General features: G+C 37.3%; 1 protein-coding gene across 1 annotated transcript in view; it reads right to left on the bottom strand.

Annotated features, from left to right (window-relative positions):
• The window catches only part of LOC139717815 (prominin-1-A-like), a 61,160-nt gene that overhangs the window by 22,326 nt on the left and 21,329 nt on the right, over window positions 1-17,505 (bottom strand). The window contains exons 7-13 of the mRNA XM_071629313.1: window positions 9,467-9,568; window positions 6,743-6,806; window positions 5,396-5,472; window positions 3,833-3,912; window positions 2,642-2,794; window positions 1,107-1,233; window positions 229-326 (exon numbers count right to left, since the gene is read on the bottom strand). Of these exons, the coding sequence (XP_071485414.1) occupies window positions 229-326; window positions 1,107-1,233; window positions 2,642-2,794; window positions 3,833-3,912; window positions 5,396-5,472; window positions 6,743-6,806; window positions 9,467-9,568 (701 nt within the window). The remainder of the gene's footprint in view (window positions 1-228; window positions 327-1,106; window positions 1,234-2,641; window positions 2,795-3,832; window positions 3,913-5,395; window positions 5,473-6,742; window positions 6,807-9,466; window positions 9,569-17,505) is intronic.

Raw genomic sequence — 17,505 nt, forward strand, 5'->3', positions numbered from 1 at the left:
ATAAATCCACAACTATGTGTTGCTTAAAGGTTTGCACGGTGAAGTAAATGAGGGAGAATTGTTTGCGGTAACATCAGTGTACGTCCACATGGTGTTACTGCAAACCTTTCTCCCCCAAATCCACAATTTTTAGCGGCTCTGATTCCAGGGTCAATGGTTCTAGATCGACAATTCTGAAGACCCAGGATAGGTTGTGAGCCACGGGGGGACGAGCGGAGTGGGACTTACGTCAAGATGCCATTGATAGTGAGGGGAACGCTGGAATCCTTAAAGAGCTGCTTGCCGAGGTAGTAGCCAGGTACGATGGCATCTTCCAAATCAATGGTCTGCAGGTAGGGGGAGATTACAGCAACAACAACAAAAGTAAGAAGAGCTGATTAAAAGCCTCATGCGAAACCATGCTTTAGATTCTTGAATCAATTCAAAAGCATAATTTTCACAACACAGAAAAGAATCGTTTTCACACAGAACATTTTGGCATACATAAGAAATTTCCCCTTTTTTCCTTATTTGATTTATTAGATAATATTAGTTCACACTTTCTTTTACAATATACAGTTGTGTCATCTAATGCATGTGGCAGTGGCAGATCACATTATCAAATGAAGTCAGTAGAGTTTCTTGCCACTCAGTAAAAATGGTGGCCCGAAATATAGGTGGCTAGATATCACACAGTAAATCTACATACCACACTAGAGTAGCATGCAGACATTTTTTCTCCTTAACAATATATTATCACAGTGTAATGATATCCTAATACTACAACACTTAATCAAAGTGTAAGGATATCCTAGAAGCAATAACTTTTTAGAAAAGAGGGGCCGCATAGTTGCTCTATTATTAACCTGTTAAGGATGGGCTGATTTGCCTACAACACACATTTCCCATAGACACCTGCCCGAGTATACTTGGGACCCGTCCTCAACAGGTTAATGCTCTCATAACTGACTCATTTGAGTTTTATCTCATAATAGGCAGTACATGATGTTTTGCATAGGGTTGTGGTGTTCAGTGGACAGGCATCACAGATAAAACAAAATTTTAACCCTATGGGTACTTTAGGACTGTTACTATCAACTTGAACATGCTGCATCATTGCAATGTACCTGAGCAAAGAGTTCGCCAGAGACAATGGGGTCGCAGAAGAGGCGATCAATCGGTCCTCCCACAACAAAGGTGAGGGCTGTAATCAGCATGAAGGGCATACCAAAGATCAGCACAAATCCAGACCCACTGAAAAATAAAACAGCAAAATGAAGTCAAACCTAATGATTCTAAATGCATAGAAAACATCTGTTGGTACCTACAAGCAAGTCTTGAAGGTTATAGTGATAATGATAGTTGATATTTTTAGAGCACCTTTTCCACTGGATACAAAGCGCTATGAGATGTCATCCCTGGTCACCATAAGGAGATAAATACATACAAATTACCAGGCAGTGACAGTACAAGTCCAGTGCACATATAGGGATATCAAAATAGGTAGGTCCTCGAATTTTGTTTAAAGTGATCCACTGTTAGTGACAATTTCAGAAGAGGAGGGAGCTTATGTTAATGAGCAGAAGCACATCTTTGCAGAGAATTTCAGTGTAGTAAATGTTTTTAAAACTGAAAAAAAAAATCACAATAACCACAATAAGTCCTGATGTTTTGAATAAATTGTCCAAAGAAACTGAGTTGGTCAGGCAATGTCTTTGATGCAGACCAATTCTACATTTGTACATGTTGCCATGAATCATAAACCTGTCATTAACAAAGAATGTTCAGCACAATGACAATTACTCCCATGTGATCTAGAGTATATTCAGATAATCTTACTATGAAGGTATATGGTAATCTATGAGTGACATAAATCTCAATATATTCCCCCGGTATCTGCCTCTTTCTCATACTGACAGCCTGATTGATACAAACAAAGAGAAGATACCATTTTTCTAAATGATAATCCTCAAGATAAAGTCCTATGTCATGACAGAGGTACCTCATAAACTTGATACAAAGCATATTGACATTATTACAGACATATACAGACAATTGACAAAAAGTACATCACTCTATCAAGAATGATTAATTGAAAATAAGAGTAGTATTGTGTCAGACAATCATCTATTTTTCTTCCCTGTTCATGGGTTCTCAGAATGGGTTACAGGGACGATACAGTTTCGGTTGAGACGGGGCTTCACGTTTCCAACATATTTTTTTTATGATTACTTTTTTTGAGATAATTAAAAACATCTGTTGAAATATGAAAGAGCATACAATTCTAAGAGGAATTCAAAGTTTATTTGAAAATCGGTTTTGAAATGGCAAAGATGTCCAAAACATAGTGATCCTCAGAAAAAGGTGGGACCCACCCTTATTAGGATCGCTTTGTTTTTCTTTGTTTTTTTGGATATCTCAGCTATTTCAAAACTGGTTTTCATCCAATAAACTTTGAATTCCTCACAGAATTGTATGCTCTTTACAATTTCTAGAACAGTATATGAAAATCTCAGAATAAAAGTTGAAAGCTGAATTCTCATCTCAACCAATACCATACCATCCCATTAATGCAGTCTACCTTGGAACTCACTGCTTGAATGACAAGTGCATATGTTTTTTTTTCTGCCAGGAGTCTTGGCGAGTAAGCGATTTTACTTACGCCATGAGGAAGAGTCCACCACAGTTAGAGCACGAGCCCCTCTCGGTCGGGAGAGCGCTCCTCTCGCAGGCACAGATACCAAGAAGAACCCCCATCCCAAAGAGGGCCACAATGAAGAGGATGAAGCCATAGAAGAAATACATCACGTATGCTCTGTTTCATGACAAAAAATGATAAGGGAAGAAAATTTTTCACTAATTTTCATTTTTCACAAATATTCAGAAACAGACAGAGTACATCCACATTTAGTAATTTGCATAATCCGCAGATGAGAATAAAACTACCTTTGTGAATGGATAGTTTGACATAGCATGTTTGGCCTGCAGCAAATTAAACAACAGGGAATTTCATGCAAAAATGAAAAGAACCTTTTCACAGACATACACTGTACTTCAAAGAGAGCCTTTATCGAAGAGTGCAAACATTAAAAAAATACTGTTGATTACTTGACCTGACACTCCCATAGGAATCGATATTCAGATATGAGTGATATTTAAAACAAAAGATATGAGTGATATTTGAAACAAATCTACTATCTTCATGTATTTGCACTCATCCACTATTTTTTCTAACCCCTCTTTTTTATATTCATTTATCCATTTATCCATCTATCCATCCATCAATCAATCAATCAATCAATCAATCAATCAATCCATCCATCCATCAATCAATCAATCAATCTATCTATCCATCCATCAATCAATCAATCGATCTATCTATCCATCCATCAATCAATCAATCGATCGATCAGTCAACCAACCAACCAACCGATCAGTCAACCAACCAACCAATCTATCTATCTATCTATCTATCTACCTACCTATCCATCCATCCATCCATCCATCCATCCATCCATCCATCCATCCATCCATCCATCCATCCATCCATCTATCCATCCATCCATCCATCCATTCATTCATCCATTCATTCTTCCATCCATCCATCCATCCATCCATCCATCTATCCATCCATCCATCCATCCATCCATCCATCCATCCATCCATCCATCAATCAATCCATCCATCCATCCATCCATCCATCCATTCATCCATTCATTCTTCCATCCATCCATCCATCCATCCATCCATCCATCTATCCATCCATCCATCCATCCATCCATCTATCTATCTATCTATCTATCTATCTATCTCCTTTCTCTCTCTCCTGATCAGATAGGGAGAAACAGCTCACCTGTACTTGTCGTAGTCTTCACTGTACGTCGTCAGGAAATTGCTGGCTGTGTCCCTGAATGGATCCACTTGGTTAGTAAGCTGTTTAGAGTCAAACAGACAGAGCACAAAATCCATGACAAACGTGGCAAACGAATCCAAAATAACATCCCTTCCAATAGATATCAATGTCCAAGCACTGTTTCACTTTCATAGGTCCATAACATGAAATGCTTGAGACAGCATGAATGATAACAGAACATCTGCAAATTATTAGTCTCCTTGAATATTGAGTCCTCTTTGTTGTTCATCATTTATACTTCATTCAAATATTTTTTTCTCCTATATGAGGATCATTGTTCAAACAGTTATCTCCATAATTCTAACAAGATTGCTTTCCTCAGAAATTTACAGTAAAGCCCTTTCTTATATTGAATACCCAGCTAAACCTTTATATTTCTTTATGATTGACATGATCTAGATGCAGATTTCCCCATTTTAAAGGTCCTGTTTACCTTTGGGAGCAGTGATTTATTAAAAAAATAATGTTCAAGATATCACATTTGATACATAAATGTATATGTAGGTCAGTTGTGTCACAAAACATCCTACCTCATAAAATTTTTGCAATATATACAATGTAAATAACAAAGCCTAAAATATAAGGAGATATCACTGTTTTTCTCAATAAACCATAACTGTTGACGGTTTAGTCTAGAAACATTTTTATCATAACTATTGTTTACATTTTGTATATTTAACTGTACTCAACATCAATTATACTGATTCAGATTTTAACATTGGTTGTTTTTATTTTGCAGCAGTAAAGCGGGCTTTTTGTTTCATCTGCACATGTAATTCATGCCTTTAATCATAAATCTATTACTGCTCCACAATTCCCTCTGAAATCTGATAAAATCATTGATCATTTCATACAGTTACTTCAAAATGAAAACTGTGGTTTGTTTTCAATTTCTTTTGCTTTCTTTAGACATTAGATTGAGTTCACTTGGTTTGGTTTAGTTTATTCTGTATTTTGCTTTGCAATTTTTTTATTTACAGGTCTGCTTCTTTGCCACGATAATACTTACACTATACTATGAGCACATAAACCCATTTGATAGTACCTGAAGGTTTTTTTGCAATTTCAACTTACCGCTCACAGGAGGAAGTAAGACAGTTTACACTGTTAAATTATCATGGATTTACACAAATTGATCCTATATGGAGAGTGACTTACATAGTATGGTGACAAAGGGGTGGTATGAACCCCAGCCAAAAGCAAAACAAAACAAAATACACATACATACTGTATGTGTACTCATACAAACATAACCAGACATACAAATATACACATATAAGGAAAGCTACCGGTGATGAAGTGATTTTTGAGAATGGTGGAAACTAGCTGTTTAGGGATCACTGGGTTAAAAGCGACAAGACTGATAAAAACATCCTAGTGGTTGGAAAATAAAAGAGAATCCTGTCAGTCTTAAAGGTTAGAACCATCTTGGTCTGCTATGATTAATGAGATACAGTTTTCCATCCTCCGAACAAACAACAGAGCTCTAGAGGGCGCACTTACAACATCCAGCTGAGAAGTGGTAGCATTGATGAGATCATTCAGGGAGGTCTCCAGGGTGTCGATCGTATTCTTGATGTCTAGAAAACGAGAGGAGAGCAAAATAAGGCGTGAAGATTGTGTTTCGCTACACCTCCCCCTCAATGTGCACTCTCAATGTGAACTCTCAATTGATCCTTTATGACACTCGTAATCACTGTCAAAATGTTTTCTAGTTTCACACAAACACATAACAATGACATTAATTGTTGCACCTGACTGACAACATGGTCCCCATTGACGTAAATAACCTCTAATTATTCAGTGTTTTTGAGCAATAGCCACGATAAAGATCACTGGCATCCATACTCGAGGGACATGAACGGTGTCTTGCAGCACACATCAGAACTATCTTTGCATTGTTGGTGGCTAATAAGTCCAGATGATTTAGAGCTAAGCACAGGCAATGCGGAGAAATCATGTATGAGATTACCATCATTAGCCTATTGCTTTGATACACATCAACAAAGTTTGGGATAGTTCTGGAGACAAAATGAGTCTAAATTATATTACAGTCACGTGCAATGTATGAATCTATCCTTTGAGAAAGACAGAAAAAAAGATGGCAGTCTACAGGATGCTTGCCTTGGATCATCTCTACAAAGTCAGGCAGTGCTAACTAAAAATTTTCCACGTTTAACACTCAATCCATGCATGTTTATTTTTTGCACAAAATTTGAAGAAGTGCCAAAACAGTTGCGATCTCCGACAGCTTCTGTAGGGGTCAGAGTACTTTGGATGCCATCTACAATGTATGAGGTTTTTAAACAACTAAAGTGTTGTTTTACCAGCTTCAATTCACACACACACACACACAAAAACAAACAAATAAACTTTGTGGGGGGGGGGGGAACATAGCGAGTTCTCATGCATGACTTTAATAGGGTTGCAACATGCCAAGTGTTGATCTCCTAGACATCCTGTCACAATTTGTCTCAGAGCATCGAGACGTGACGTTAATGCTTACATACGGTCATATCAAGAGCCATTATCTTGTAACATAGGACAGGAGCCTCGACATGTATAAAAAGGAATGGTCTGTGTTTAAAACACACACCAGGTTCATCCAATTGGAATTCAAACAAATGCAAAAAAAATCATAATCTACCCTTGTGAAGTCACAGGCAAAAACTCAAGAAAAATGCAAAATCATGCAATTTGACCATCAAAATTGCAAGCACTTTGACTTCAGTGGGAATTCAAAAGTTTAAATCTTCACAGAGATTTGAAGGGGTATCATACTTCTAAATCAATTTTTATACCGACAAAAGAAATGTTCTAAACGTGTATTGTTGGCAATGTGAACCTCACCATTAACATCTGAGCGCGTAGTGTTTGTCAGCGTTTCGGGGATGTCCTCAAAGGTTTGGGCACCCTGCACAGAAGAATTAGAAACAAAAAGGACCTTGAAGCAAGAACAACTTGAAACACTGAATACAACAATATAACATTTATTTGTATCATTGTTAATAATTTACCTGTGTCTTTATCACATGTTATTATGTTCATCGCATTGTTGTATTGATTTCCTGACATCTGTATATTATACAAACATTTATTGTATTCCTAATTATTTGTTTGTCGGAAATGAAATAAATCAACTTGAACTTGAACAATCACGATAAAGATATCTCCCTGTAACACTCATATCGCTCTGCACAAAATACAGTTCTAAGTGCATTTCACCATTAACATTAATCCCCCAAATGACATATAAGATTTCTATACCTCATGCACATGGCATTTATCTTTGAATAGCTTGGCACCGAATTTATCTGGCCATTTTCACTTGCTTGCTCTATGTAACCATGGTGATACTATCACACACTTCTGGCACACACAGAAGTCGCTGCACTGATAAACACGCTTCTTGGGAGTTTCTTGGTTTGACAGGATTTTTACGAGATCACTCTCCTTCCAAGATCATGAAATATTTCTAGCTGGTAATGGAGTCAGCCAAAGTATGTCAAAAGCTCACAACAAACTATTCATGAACTACAGGCTGATGAAGATCACACACTCTCATCCTAAGGGTATATGATATACAAATGACTCTCAAAGTGCGTCAAAGCATTAAGCCACAAAAATAGGTTCCTTTAAATCAAGGCTCAGTACAAGGTGATGTCTGTATTCGGACCGGTCATACTTTTACAAAGTCTTAATTGTCGGAATGGCATCACTAATCGCAGTTTGGTGTTTAGACTCCTGCATTTTGAGTCAGTAACAGCGAACTGTATGCTACCAATACTAAGCACCATCAGAATTGAGACAGCAGATTTAAAAACACCCCCCCCCCAAAAAAAAAGGGGGGGGGAAATAAGTTATAGAAATATAAACATGTTTGTAATATTTAGTGGAGGTTCATCATAGAAGTGGAATCCTTCAAACATCATACAAGTGAATTTCAAACTGAATTATACATGCAATCAGTAGAGTTTATAAAAGGGAGAAAGCCAACATACAGATAAGTAGAGTGTATTCACATTCATATTTCACCCTAACAGCAACCATCCTAGTAGATTTTTGAAGGTCTAAAATATTGCATGTCTGACACTCTTTCAGTGAGCAATCTCAAACTATGGCACAAATTTGGGTCGTCTCCCTTTATGCACAACTTCCCAGTGGCATTTGAATGGGGAAATCATACGCTTGACCAACATCCTGGATTTCACGGGCTTCATCGGCGAGAGAGAGAGACCCTATTTATGCCATCTAAGGCTAACATGGCGAATAATGAAGGGAATATCAGTGAGTGCTTCTCATGTTGCAGCTATTTGTGGGAACCTTGGTGGTACAGTCTGTACACAGAGCATGAAGTTGCAGAGGAACTTCTTGAAATTTATATTATAGCTGGGGTGACAAGACCTTGTATCTGCAATTTTGGTAAAAATGACTTCTTTTTTTTATTAATGGTGCAATTATGGTTTAAGTGATGTCCTGTCCAAATTCCAACTATCTTTTAATACTCCAAAAATGAAGCCACCATGGCATTTCAAAGGAAAGGTTCTCCCATTTGCCACAGTGCTTTGGCTACCATGTTTTTTGGCTCTCCTGAACATTTGACATTTTGTAGATACGAGGTCTTGTCGCCCCAGCGACGATATGAAATTCAAGCAGCTTTCTTTGGCATTCTAATTTGGGTATACTTAAATATAGCAGTATTACTGATGTAAACACATTTGTAGGTTACACTAATGCCATAACTTTCACCAATCAGTGATTAAATGGGCATTTTTTTTTTTAACCTGTAAACACATTCAAACCAAGAAAAACACTTTTGCATTGTGCTAAACAACACAAACTTCATTTTCAGCAACAACAAAAACAAATATTTAGCACAATGTCAAATGAAATTACCTGGTAAAAAGTTACGTCTTTGAATATTCAATGTCTTGTACTTTGTCACTGTCTTCTAAGCAACATAGTGACTTCAAAATGTGTACCCGAAGAAAATTGTGCAGCATATTTGACTACAAGTTGTAGATGAAATTGTTCAGCATATTTGACTAGATGATGATTATGAACCTAGCTGATCTTGGTACATATAGAGCATAAATAAGCACAAAGTCTTTCCTAAAGTCTGACAAAGTTGGGTTGTCTCTTCAGACTGAACTGAACTTCCACAGACTAGTCAAATACAGTACTATACACTGTACTTTTTCACAACAAGGACCTGAGAAACTGGAGTTCAAATCCAGCTGCCGAGTCGTAATATCAGCCAGTTTGATGCGCATTGAAATTTCCGCTATCTGTACCGTAGCAGAAAGAGAATATCCTCTGATAGATCCTATAATCCATCTCATACCCTGCAGCTACACAGTATAATTTCACAAAGACGTTTGCAATCACTGTCAGCTGCAGACAATTCTAGTTACCACGGCAATGACTTGGATGCCCTTAATTGTTCGCATGTTGTCGGACTGCCGCCATGGCAACTGAAAATCATTGCCACTCACAAAGAATGGTAAAGCATTTCTTAGCGCACAGGAAAGGGGGAGGGGGCTGGATTTACAGTAGAGACAATTTTATACAGACCTCTCTCGCTTGTGAGCTCAGATCCCTGGACACGATGTCTGAGAGCTCCACGATTGAGGCATTCACAACGATTTGAGGGAAGCTTCCAGTTGTTCCCATTCCCTGTCGTTCGGATCAACAAGAAGGGGAGAAAATGAAGAGTTATATCACATCAACCACACATCACAGATCCTCCTGTTTCAAGTAATTGTGACCGGCGACAACGGTTTCAGGCAAAAGTCGGGAATTTTGAAAATTCATTTTTTCACTGAATCACATTGCCCATTTCCTAAGCTTTGCATTGATATAAAACACTTGTATTCTTCGGCACCATAAGTGGGCATAGCAAGAGAAATAAAATGCACTTTTTAAGTTGTTAGCCTGACAAAATTGCGAGAAAACAGGCTTTGAAGATTCACCTCTTTCTCAAAGACTATGTCCGAGCGTCGATGCGAGGGGAGAATCACCCATCCGTACGATGGTGCCAATCGATGTTAAGCTCCGCCTCTAGCAACCACATCGCCTTCTGATTGGCTCACTGAAAGAGTCAAATTTCCCGGGCACCTTCCTCGGAGCTCAGCGCATGGAGCCGAAAAACAATGCGTTTCGCCCGGGTTTGTTTACAGTGCGTCTTTCAAGATGGCGAATACGATAATTGCACGTATGGCGTACATGTGTGTGGTGCACGCATTACGCAATGGCATCCGTATATCCACACGCCATGACCGTGTGCATGTAACAGGAGCGGTGGCGAATCCACACATTTACAAATCGCGTTTTCATTGTGGTCGATTTGTCTATATCATTGGCAACCCTTTTGAAGGCAGAAAATTGCTTGTGCTGGCAAGGGTAACGCTTCCTGTTTGTGTTGTTTTTACAAGACACGCATATGTTGCTTTGTTCGGTGGTGCTAATTAAATCAAAACAAACAAACAAACAAACTCGACTCGTTAGTTTGGTGCGATCTTGACGTGTAGTATTTGAATATAATTAGTCACATGTGACCGCTCCTTTCCTCTCATCTACTCCAGTACCTTCATGCTGTCATAATTTCTTCTACTTGTACAAGTAGACAAGTTTGAGAATATCTAGTTTTCTTTTCACACGGTTATGTCATGCTACATGATTTTTGTTTCACTTCCGTTGTAGAACATTGCGGTAGAATAGTTTGGATAGAAAGCCAAACGAAGAGCACGCACTACAGAGCGAGCGTATATAAACCACTATAGCAAGAACAATGGAGCATGTAATCGTGCACGCGAGGACAAAGCATTCCCCAAACGTTGCAACTGGTGTCTCGAAAGCCGAATTATGTAAATGTATGCGACGCACCAGCCAATCGCATGCGAGACCCCGCGCCGTAGCAACGCTGGGGATATTGGCGCGGAGTTCGAAAGAAGCTCGAAACTGACGAGTGCGATCCAACATAGGGTGTTTAAAATTCCATTTTCGATAGGAAAAACTTAGTCTTATGCTATGAAATTTAGTGTAGATGTAGAAAACATATCAAAGATTCGATTTCTGCAAAAAACCTAAATCGACAAAAATAATGGTCAAAATCTTTGTACCCCGCCTAGGAGGGAATTTCCTCTTGCGACTTTTGCCTGAAACCGTTGTCGCGGGTCACAATTAGAGAAAAGAGGCATTTTCTGTTTCAAGAAATCTGTCATTCCTTTCAAAATTAGCTAGAAAAATGTTTGTTCTTCATTTTGGCAGGACTTTGTAGATATATGTACAACAAATCAAAATTTTTCATGTACGTGTGTGTACCCAGGATCTCCATTTCTTTGGGATTGGTCTGGTTTTGTGTGTGTGTGTGTGTGTGTGTGTGTGAGGAGGCGCACGAGGGATACCGCCCAGCCTGGAACGTCCGCTAAACCCCAACCCCCAGCCCCCAACCCCCAACCGCGGGTTACCGTTCGGACGGACCTGCCGCCCAGCATGAAAGCCCGTCGTGCAATGCTCGCCAAAGAAGCGTACAAGCTCCGTAAGGAAAAAGGCCTCGCAACCAAGATTTTTGTGAAGGGAGTAAGTGTCATCCTGCAGTGGAAGGAAAGAGGAACAACCAGATGGAATGATTTTACGGATTAATTACATCAATGTGTGAGTAGATAACATCTTTAGCACCAATTGGAACATTCATTTTCATGCAGCTTTCCATAGTTCATATTATTGCGTGGTAACTGAATTACTGAAACTTGAAAGCAAATTTTACACTTGGAAGGAATAAGGCATTGCAAGTGAGGCTTAATCTCTATGAATAGTAGTTAGTATGATCTGAAAATTTCATCATGAATATGACTAAAAATTGATTTTTATTAATTGGATTAAAATGGCAGTGAATTTGATGTGAATATATGCAGAGATTAAAAAAAAAAACTATACATAGAAACCAAGTTGGGAGTCACCATCTACTATTGAATAGGTGCCTGTCGAAATTTGCGTTTTTTTCAGATATATTATGGTGTTGCTTTATTTTATTTAATTTTGACACAAAGTTTAACTACAATTTGCCGAGTCATGACAGCTCCAGACTGGTAAACCCCACTGCCACAGACTCACTTTGAGAGTCTGCATGTATGTATCCTTATTTCTACTACCAACAATGTGTTCTGTAATTTAGGCCGACTTATTCTACTAACCTGGTTATGCCTTAATTAAATCTATAACTATTATAAAAGGTGTGGAATAGAGAAGTCTGGATTTGAGCGAGGATCAAGACCGTAAATATTCTGATTGGATGTATTACATGAGATAGATTTTTTAGATAGACGAGCAGTTGGTTTGCGGGCATAACCGTTATTAAGTATATTTTGTTGGTAAATCTCCAATTTTTGTACCCAAGGAGCTATTTTGAATGAGTTCATGAATATGAATACAAAAAATGGATCTCCAAAGTAAATTGGGTCATTGAATTATAGTTTTTGCTTTACGGAAGTTTTGAAAACACACAGTTTCATGGAGTACCTTTTTGACATAACCATCTTCGACTGATTTTATTTGTGTGTATAGCAAGCAACTAACTGCGTATGCTGATTATTCTTCCTCTTGAGAGAAGGCGAAGAAATATGTTGATAATTATATGATCACTTTTCTGTATTAAATTGGGCTGCATAACATGCATCCTGCATGAGGTCTTTATTATACTCTGAACTGTCACCAAAATGGCCAAATAATGATATTGGTAGCTAGACTGTGTCAATATGTCTATTTCAAAAGAAAAGAAAAGAAAAAACCCTTTCTGGGTTTTTTCTTCTTTTTTTCTTCTTTTTTTTTTCTCTTGGATTCACACTTCACCTCGAGAAAATTCAGGTTTGACTCATACTTGACTGGTCTTTATTTCAATAGGTCGATCATTTGGGATCCATGTTGGGATGCGAGCGATGCAGGACTTTGCATTGGAATGTTGATAGCATTGTTGAAAGCATTGTTTGCCACGCTCTGGCGCTCCAATCTGCATCCTTACTTTAACTGCATTCTAAATGCTTGTCCTGAAACACTTTTATGGATATCTGTTTATAATACCAAATTTCGATAGAATACTGAGGCATAATCTCTACGTTCCTTATCATTTTTTTTTTCCAGGACCTTGATAAAATATGTGCTTTTTTGACAAAATTGTATAGAATCTGATACTTTGTATAATGCTTTTGATTCAAATTGGCACTTAGACCAGAGTGGCATGTATTTGAAGGACCTATAGACAGAAGCTGTTTAGCCAAAGAAAGCGACTATAATATACTTTGCATGTTTATGTAAGTACACATTCTTGGAAGTGGAATGGTTACCCATCAGGACAATTGATATTCAAATGAAATCATGTTTAACATAACAAAAGTTATAAGTTGTTATATGTGTAGGAGCAATGTGATTTGGTCCTATTTAGTAGGTACAACTAATACGTGCTGGTTACAATGTAGGTCCCAGGTGCATGCCTGGAATGTATTTGGGAGATGGGTCGGTCGAATGACTCCAGCCCGACTAGAAAGGTTCGATTGGTAAATTTGAGACCCTGGAAACGCACATATCTCTGTCAACCTTTTATTAGTGTGCATCCTTTAGGTGAAAATGTGCATGAAAAGATTGATGCATCATGAACTACAGCAGTGTTTGTGTGCAAAGGTATTGCAACTGTAATTCTTGGCACAGGGATGGCGGGTGAATTTTTTTACTTTTTTTTTTTTTTTTTGTATTCAACCAACTTGTGCCTGAAAGTGTATTATACATTAATATTGAACTGATGTATAATGGGCAACCATAAAAATGTAACTATTGTTTAGATTTAAAAAAAAAAATGGTAATGACAGTGCGACTGGGTGTCATTCTTGATAACCCAGGTTATGTATAAAACACAAGCTCACTGGGTGTACCTCACCGATGAGAGTGTGTTTGTGTAATTATGATTTTGTATTGCATGTTGGTTTTCTTTTTTATAGAGGGCAGATGTTTAATGAATTTTACATTTTGCATTTCAATGCGGCACACACCCAATGGTTGACTCTGCAGTTGTTTGCCCCTTTCTGTATAATACTCATACCCCCGTTTACTCAGTGCGGTACTGGGCGGAATTTGTAGTGCATCTGGTATATGTGACGGTGCACCTCGGGGTGAACATGGGGTCGCACACGCTGTTTTTTGCGTGGGGACTGAAAGTGAGTGGGGTGGGTCGGCTTGGCCGGACTTGATTTTTTCATGAGGGAGCGGGTCTTCTTTTGCATCATGCTAAAATTTGGTATCGTGGGAAGGGCAGGAGGGTGTGTTTTTGGCGGTTTGTCTCGAACATTTTTGGTAGAGTGATGTGATTGGGTGTGTTTTTGGAATCCCTTTTTCATTTAACATCTAACATAACAGAACAAAGTCTATTTGGTTTGAGTTGTACATCTTTAAGGCTTAGGGTCTGCTCTTTCAGAGTGGGGTCTTATGTGGAAATTCATGTTCGCGACTTTTTGTTTTTGTTTTGAGGTGCAGGGTCACATATTTTATTTATTGCGATTTATTTCGATTGGAAGGACATTATAAATTAATTAGTTTTTCCTTTGTTCTGCTGGTTGAAATACATGTATTGTTTTAAAAAATATTTGCTATTGGAAAGGGTTGACGTACTTGAATATCATAATGAGATTTACTTCATTGCGGTATATAAACTACGTCATTACCATGTCCTTCACTACTATGCGGGTTTCGACTTTCTTTCTATTATCTAAGATTTTATGAGGTTTAGTTTTGCAACTGTCATAAGCTATCTAGGCTATAGGCAAGATACTCATAAAAATGAAAATTTTGTTGGGGCGGGTAGGCTGAATGTCAATGCAAGTCTGCATATATCGCCACTCGCCAGCTACATATAGTTTTTTTTTTCACTTTTGTTTTTTTTCCTCGATTTATTGGCTGGGTTAGGGATCGGTAGCTAGGGATATGGATAGGACGTGGTTGAGGTATGTTAGATGTTGTGTGTTTGGAATGTTTGTACCACATGTGCAGTTGGAAGGAGACATAGGTTCCTTTTCTGGGATGGTTCTGCTATTTGCTCGCACTCAAACTAATTACATGTTTATACAAATCAGCTGTGCTCTCTTTGTACTCACAACTCGTTGGAAATTCTTGGAGAGGCCTGAACGGGAACGCATGGGAGAGGACTTTGTATTATTCATGTCTTGTACCAATGCACGCTTTATCATTCATAATGAGAATCTTGTTATATAATGGAAACAAATGAGCATCTTACTTTAATTTCTTTGAATGTTCGGGGAATAAGGGATAGGGCTAAGAGGAATAACATTTTTGCATGGTGTAAAAGCAAAGGAAGTGACATTGTTTTTCTTCAAGAAACTTATAGTACTGTTGATGTAGAGGAAAGGTGGAGCTCAGAGTGGGATGGCTCAATGTTTTTCAGCCATGGATCAAACCATAGTAGGGGAACTTTAGTTTTGTTATCCCCAAATTTAAAGTTTAAATTTGAGAATGTTTTATTAGATAAAGATGGGCGTTATATATTACTGAAGGGAGAACTGAGAAGCGTGAAAATATTAGTAGGTAATTGTTATTTCCCAACTAGAGATAAAGAAAAAACACAGTTTGAATTTTTGGATAAGCTAAATACTAAGATAGCGGAATTGTATGATCCTTCTCAGCTCGTAGTTTTAGGGGGAGATTTCAATATACTCATGAATGGAAAATTAGATTATATGGGGCAAAAGAATATTATAAAAACTAAGTTTAATGAGAAATTGGAAGAATTTTTGAGAAGGTATGAGCTAGAAGATGTGTGGCGAAAAAGAAACCCGGATAAAAGGGAATTTACTTTTAGGCAAAAGTGGCCAATCGTTCAAAGTCGTTTAGACTATTGGTTTTTTTCCTCTAATGCACTTAATTTGGTTAATAAGTGCGATATCATTACGTCAATTACACCTGATCATTCTTGTATTTTGTTACAACTTAAGAGTCTAGCAGATAAATTTTCATTTGGTAAATCTTATTGGAAATTTAATAATAGTTTATGTGCAGATCTTGAGTTTGTTAATATGTTGAATGAGAAAATTTATCAATTAAGGGAACAATTGATTCCAGAAATCCAGGATAAATTACTTTTTTGGGATTTTTTAAAGATGAAAATGAGAAACATTATAATCAATTATTCGAAGGAGAAGGCAAAACGAAGGAGAAAGGAAATAGAAAAGTTAGAATCAGAAATAAGTCATTTACAAACTCAATTATTGACTTTACCTGTAAAATTTATAACGGATGAAATTGAAGAGAAAAAAACAGCACTAAACAATTTGTATGATTATTCTCGCCAACGTCTGAGAATCAGGTCAAGAGCAGAGTGGTATGAAGAGGGAGAACAGAAAACACAGTATTTTGAACAGTTGTTGAAATCTAAGAAAAGGAAAAGTGTTATCAAAGAAGTATACAATGAAAAGAAAGAAATAGTGTCAGATAAAAATGAGATTTTGAAAATTATTAGAACATTTTATGAAAAATTGTATTCTGCTTGTGATATCCTTGAAGATGAAAAGTTGATGTTTTTATCTGGTATTCCCAAATTAAATGAAGAAAGTAGAAATTTATGTGAAGGTGAAGTAACTAAAAATGAATGTTATGAAGTTTTGAAGGAAATGAAAGTTAATAAGTCTCCGGGAAATGATGGATTTACTGTGGAGTTTTATAATACTTTTTGGCCAGTTTTAGGAGATATTTTAGTTGAAACGCTAAATGAGGCATATAATAGGGGGGAACTGTCTACATCTCAAAAGCAAGGAGTAATTACACTTATAGAGAAGGAAGGTAAAGATGGTATGTATGTTCAAAACTATAGACCTATTACTTTGTTAAATGTTGACTATAAGATTTTATCAAAAATATTAGCTAAAAGGATTCAAAAGGTGTTACCGGAAATTATTCATCATGATCAAGTAGGCTATATGAAAAACAGAAATATCGGAGAAGCTGTAAGAATAATAGATGACATTCTTTTTCATGCATTGGAACATCCTTGCGGTTATCTAGTTGCGGTGGACTTTGAGAAAGCATTTGATTCGGTAGCGCATATCTTTTTATTTAAAATTCTGCAATTATTTGGTTTCGGGAATTCATTTCAATTTTGGGTTAAAGTCTTGTACACGGATATCAGTAGCTGTGTTATGAACGGTGGAAACTCAACGGGGTACTTTAATATCAAACGGGGTGTGAGGCAGGGTGATCCTCTGTCTCCATATATATTTTTATTAGCTATGGAAACTTTAGCTGGAGCTATTAGAAAAGATAAGGATATTAATGGAATTAAATTTGGTCAAAATGAAATAAAACAAATTTTATACGCGGATGATATTTCTTTGTTTGTGAAAGATGAGGGTTCAATTAAAAGGTTACAATTTTTATTTGATGAATTTGGGAAAATAAGTGGTCTCAAAATAAATAAAGGGAAGACTAATTTCTTATGGCTTGGGGAGGAAAAAGATAGGCCAAATATTCATTTGTTTGGGAATTTTGTTCAAGAAATCAAAATATTAGGAATTTATTTTTCCTTAGATGTTAAGGCAAAAGAGAATTTGAATTTTAAA

The sequence above is a fragment of the Diadema antillarum genome, unplaced genomic scaffold (genome assembly GCF_040938485.1).
Source record: "Diadema antillarum isolate AM-2024a unplaced genomic scaffold, OU_Dant_1.0 scf00000083, whole genome shotgun sequence".
Taxonomy (NCBI): Eukaryota; Metazoa; Echinodermata; class Echinoidea; order Diadematoida; family Diadematidae; genus Diadema; species Diadema antillarum.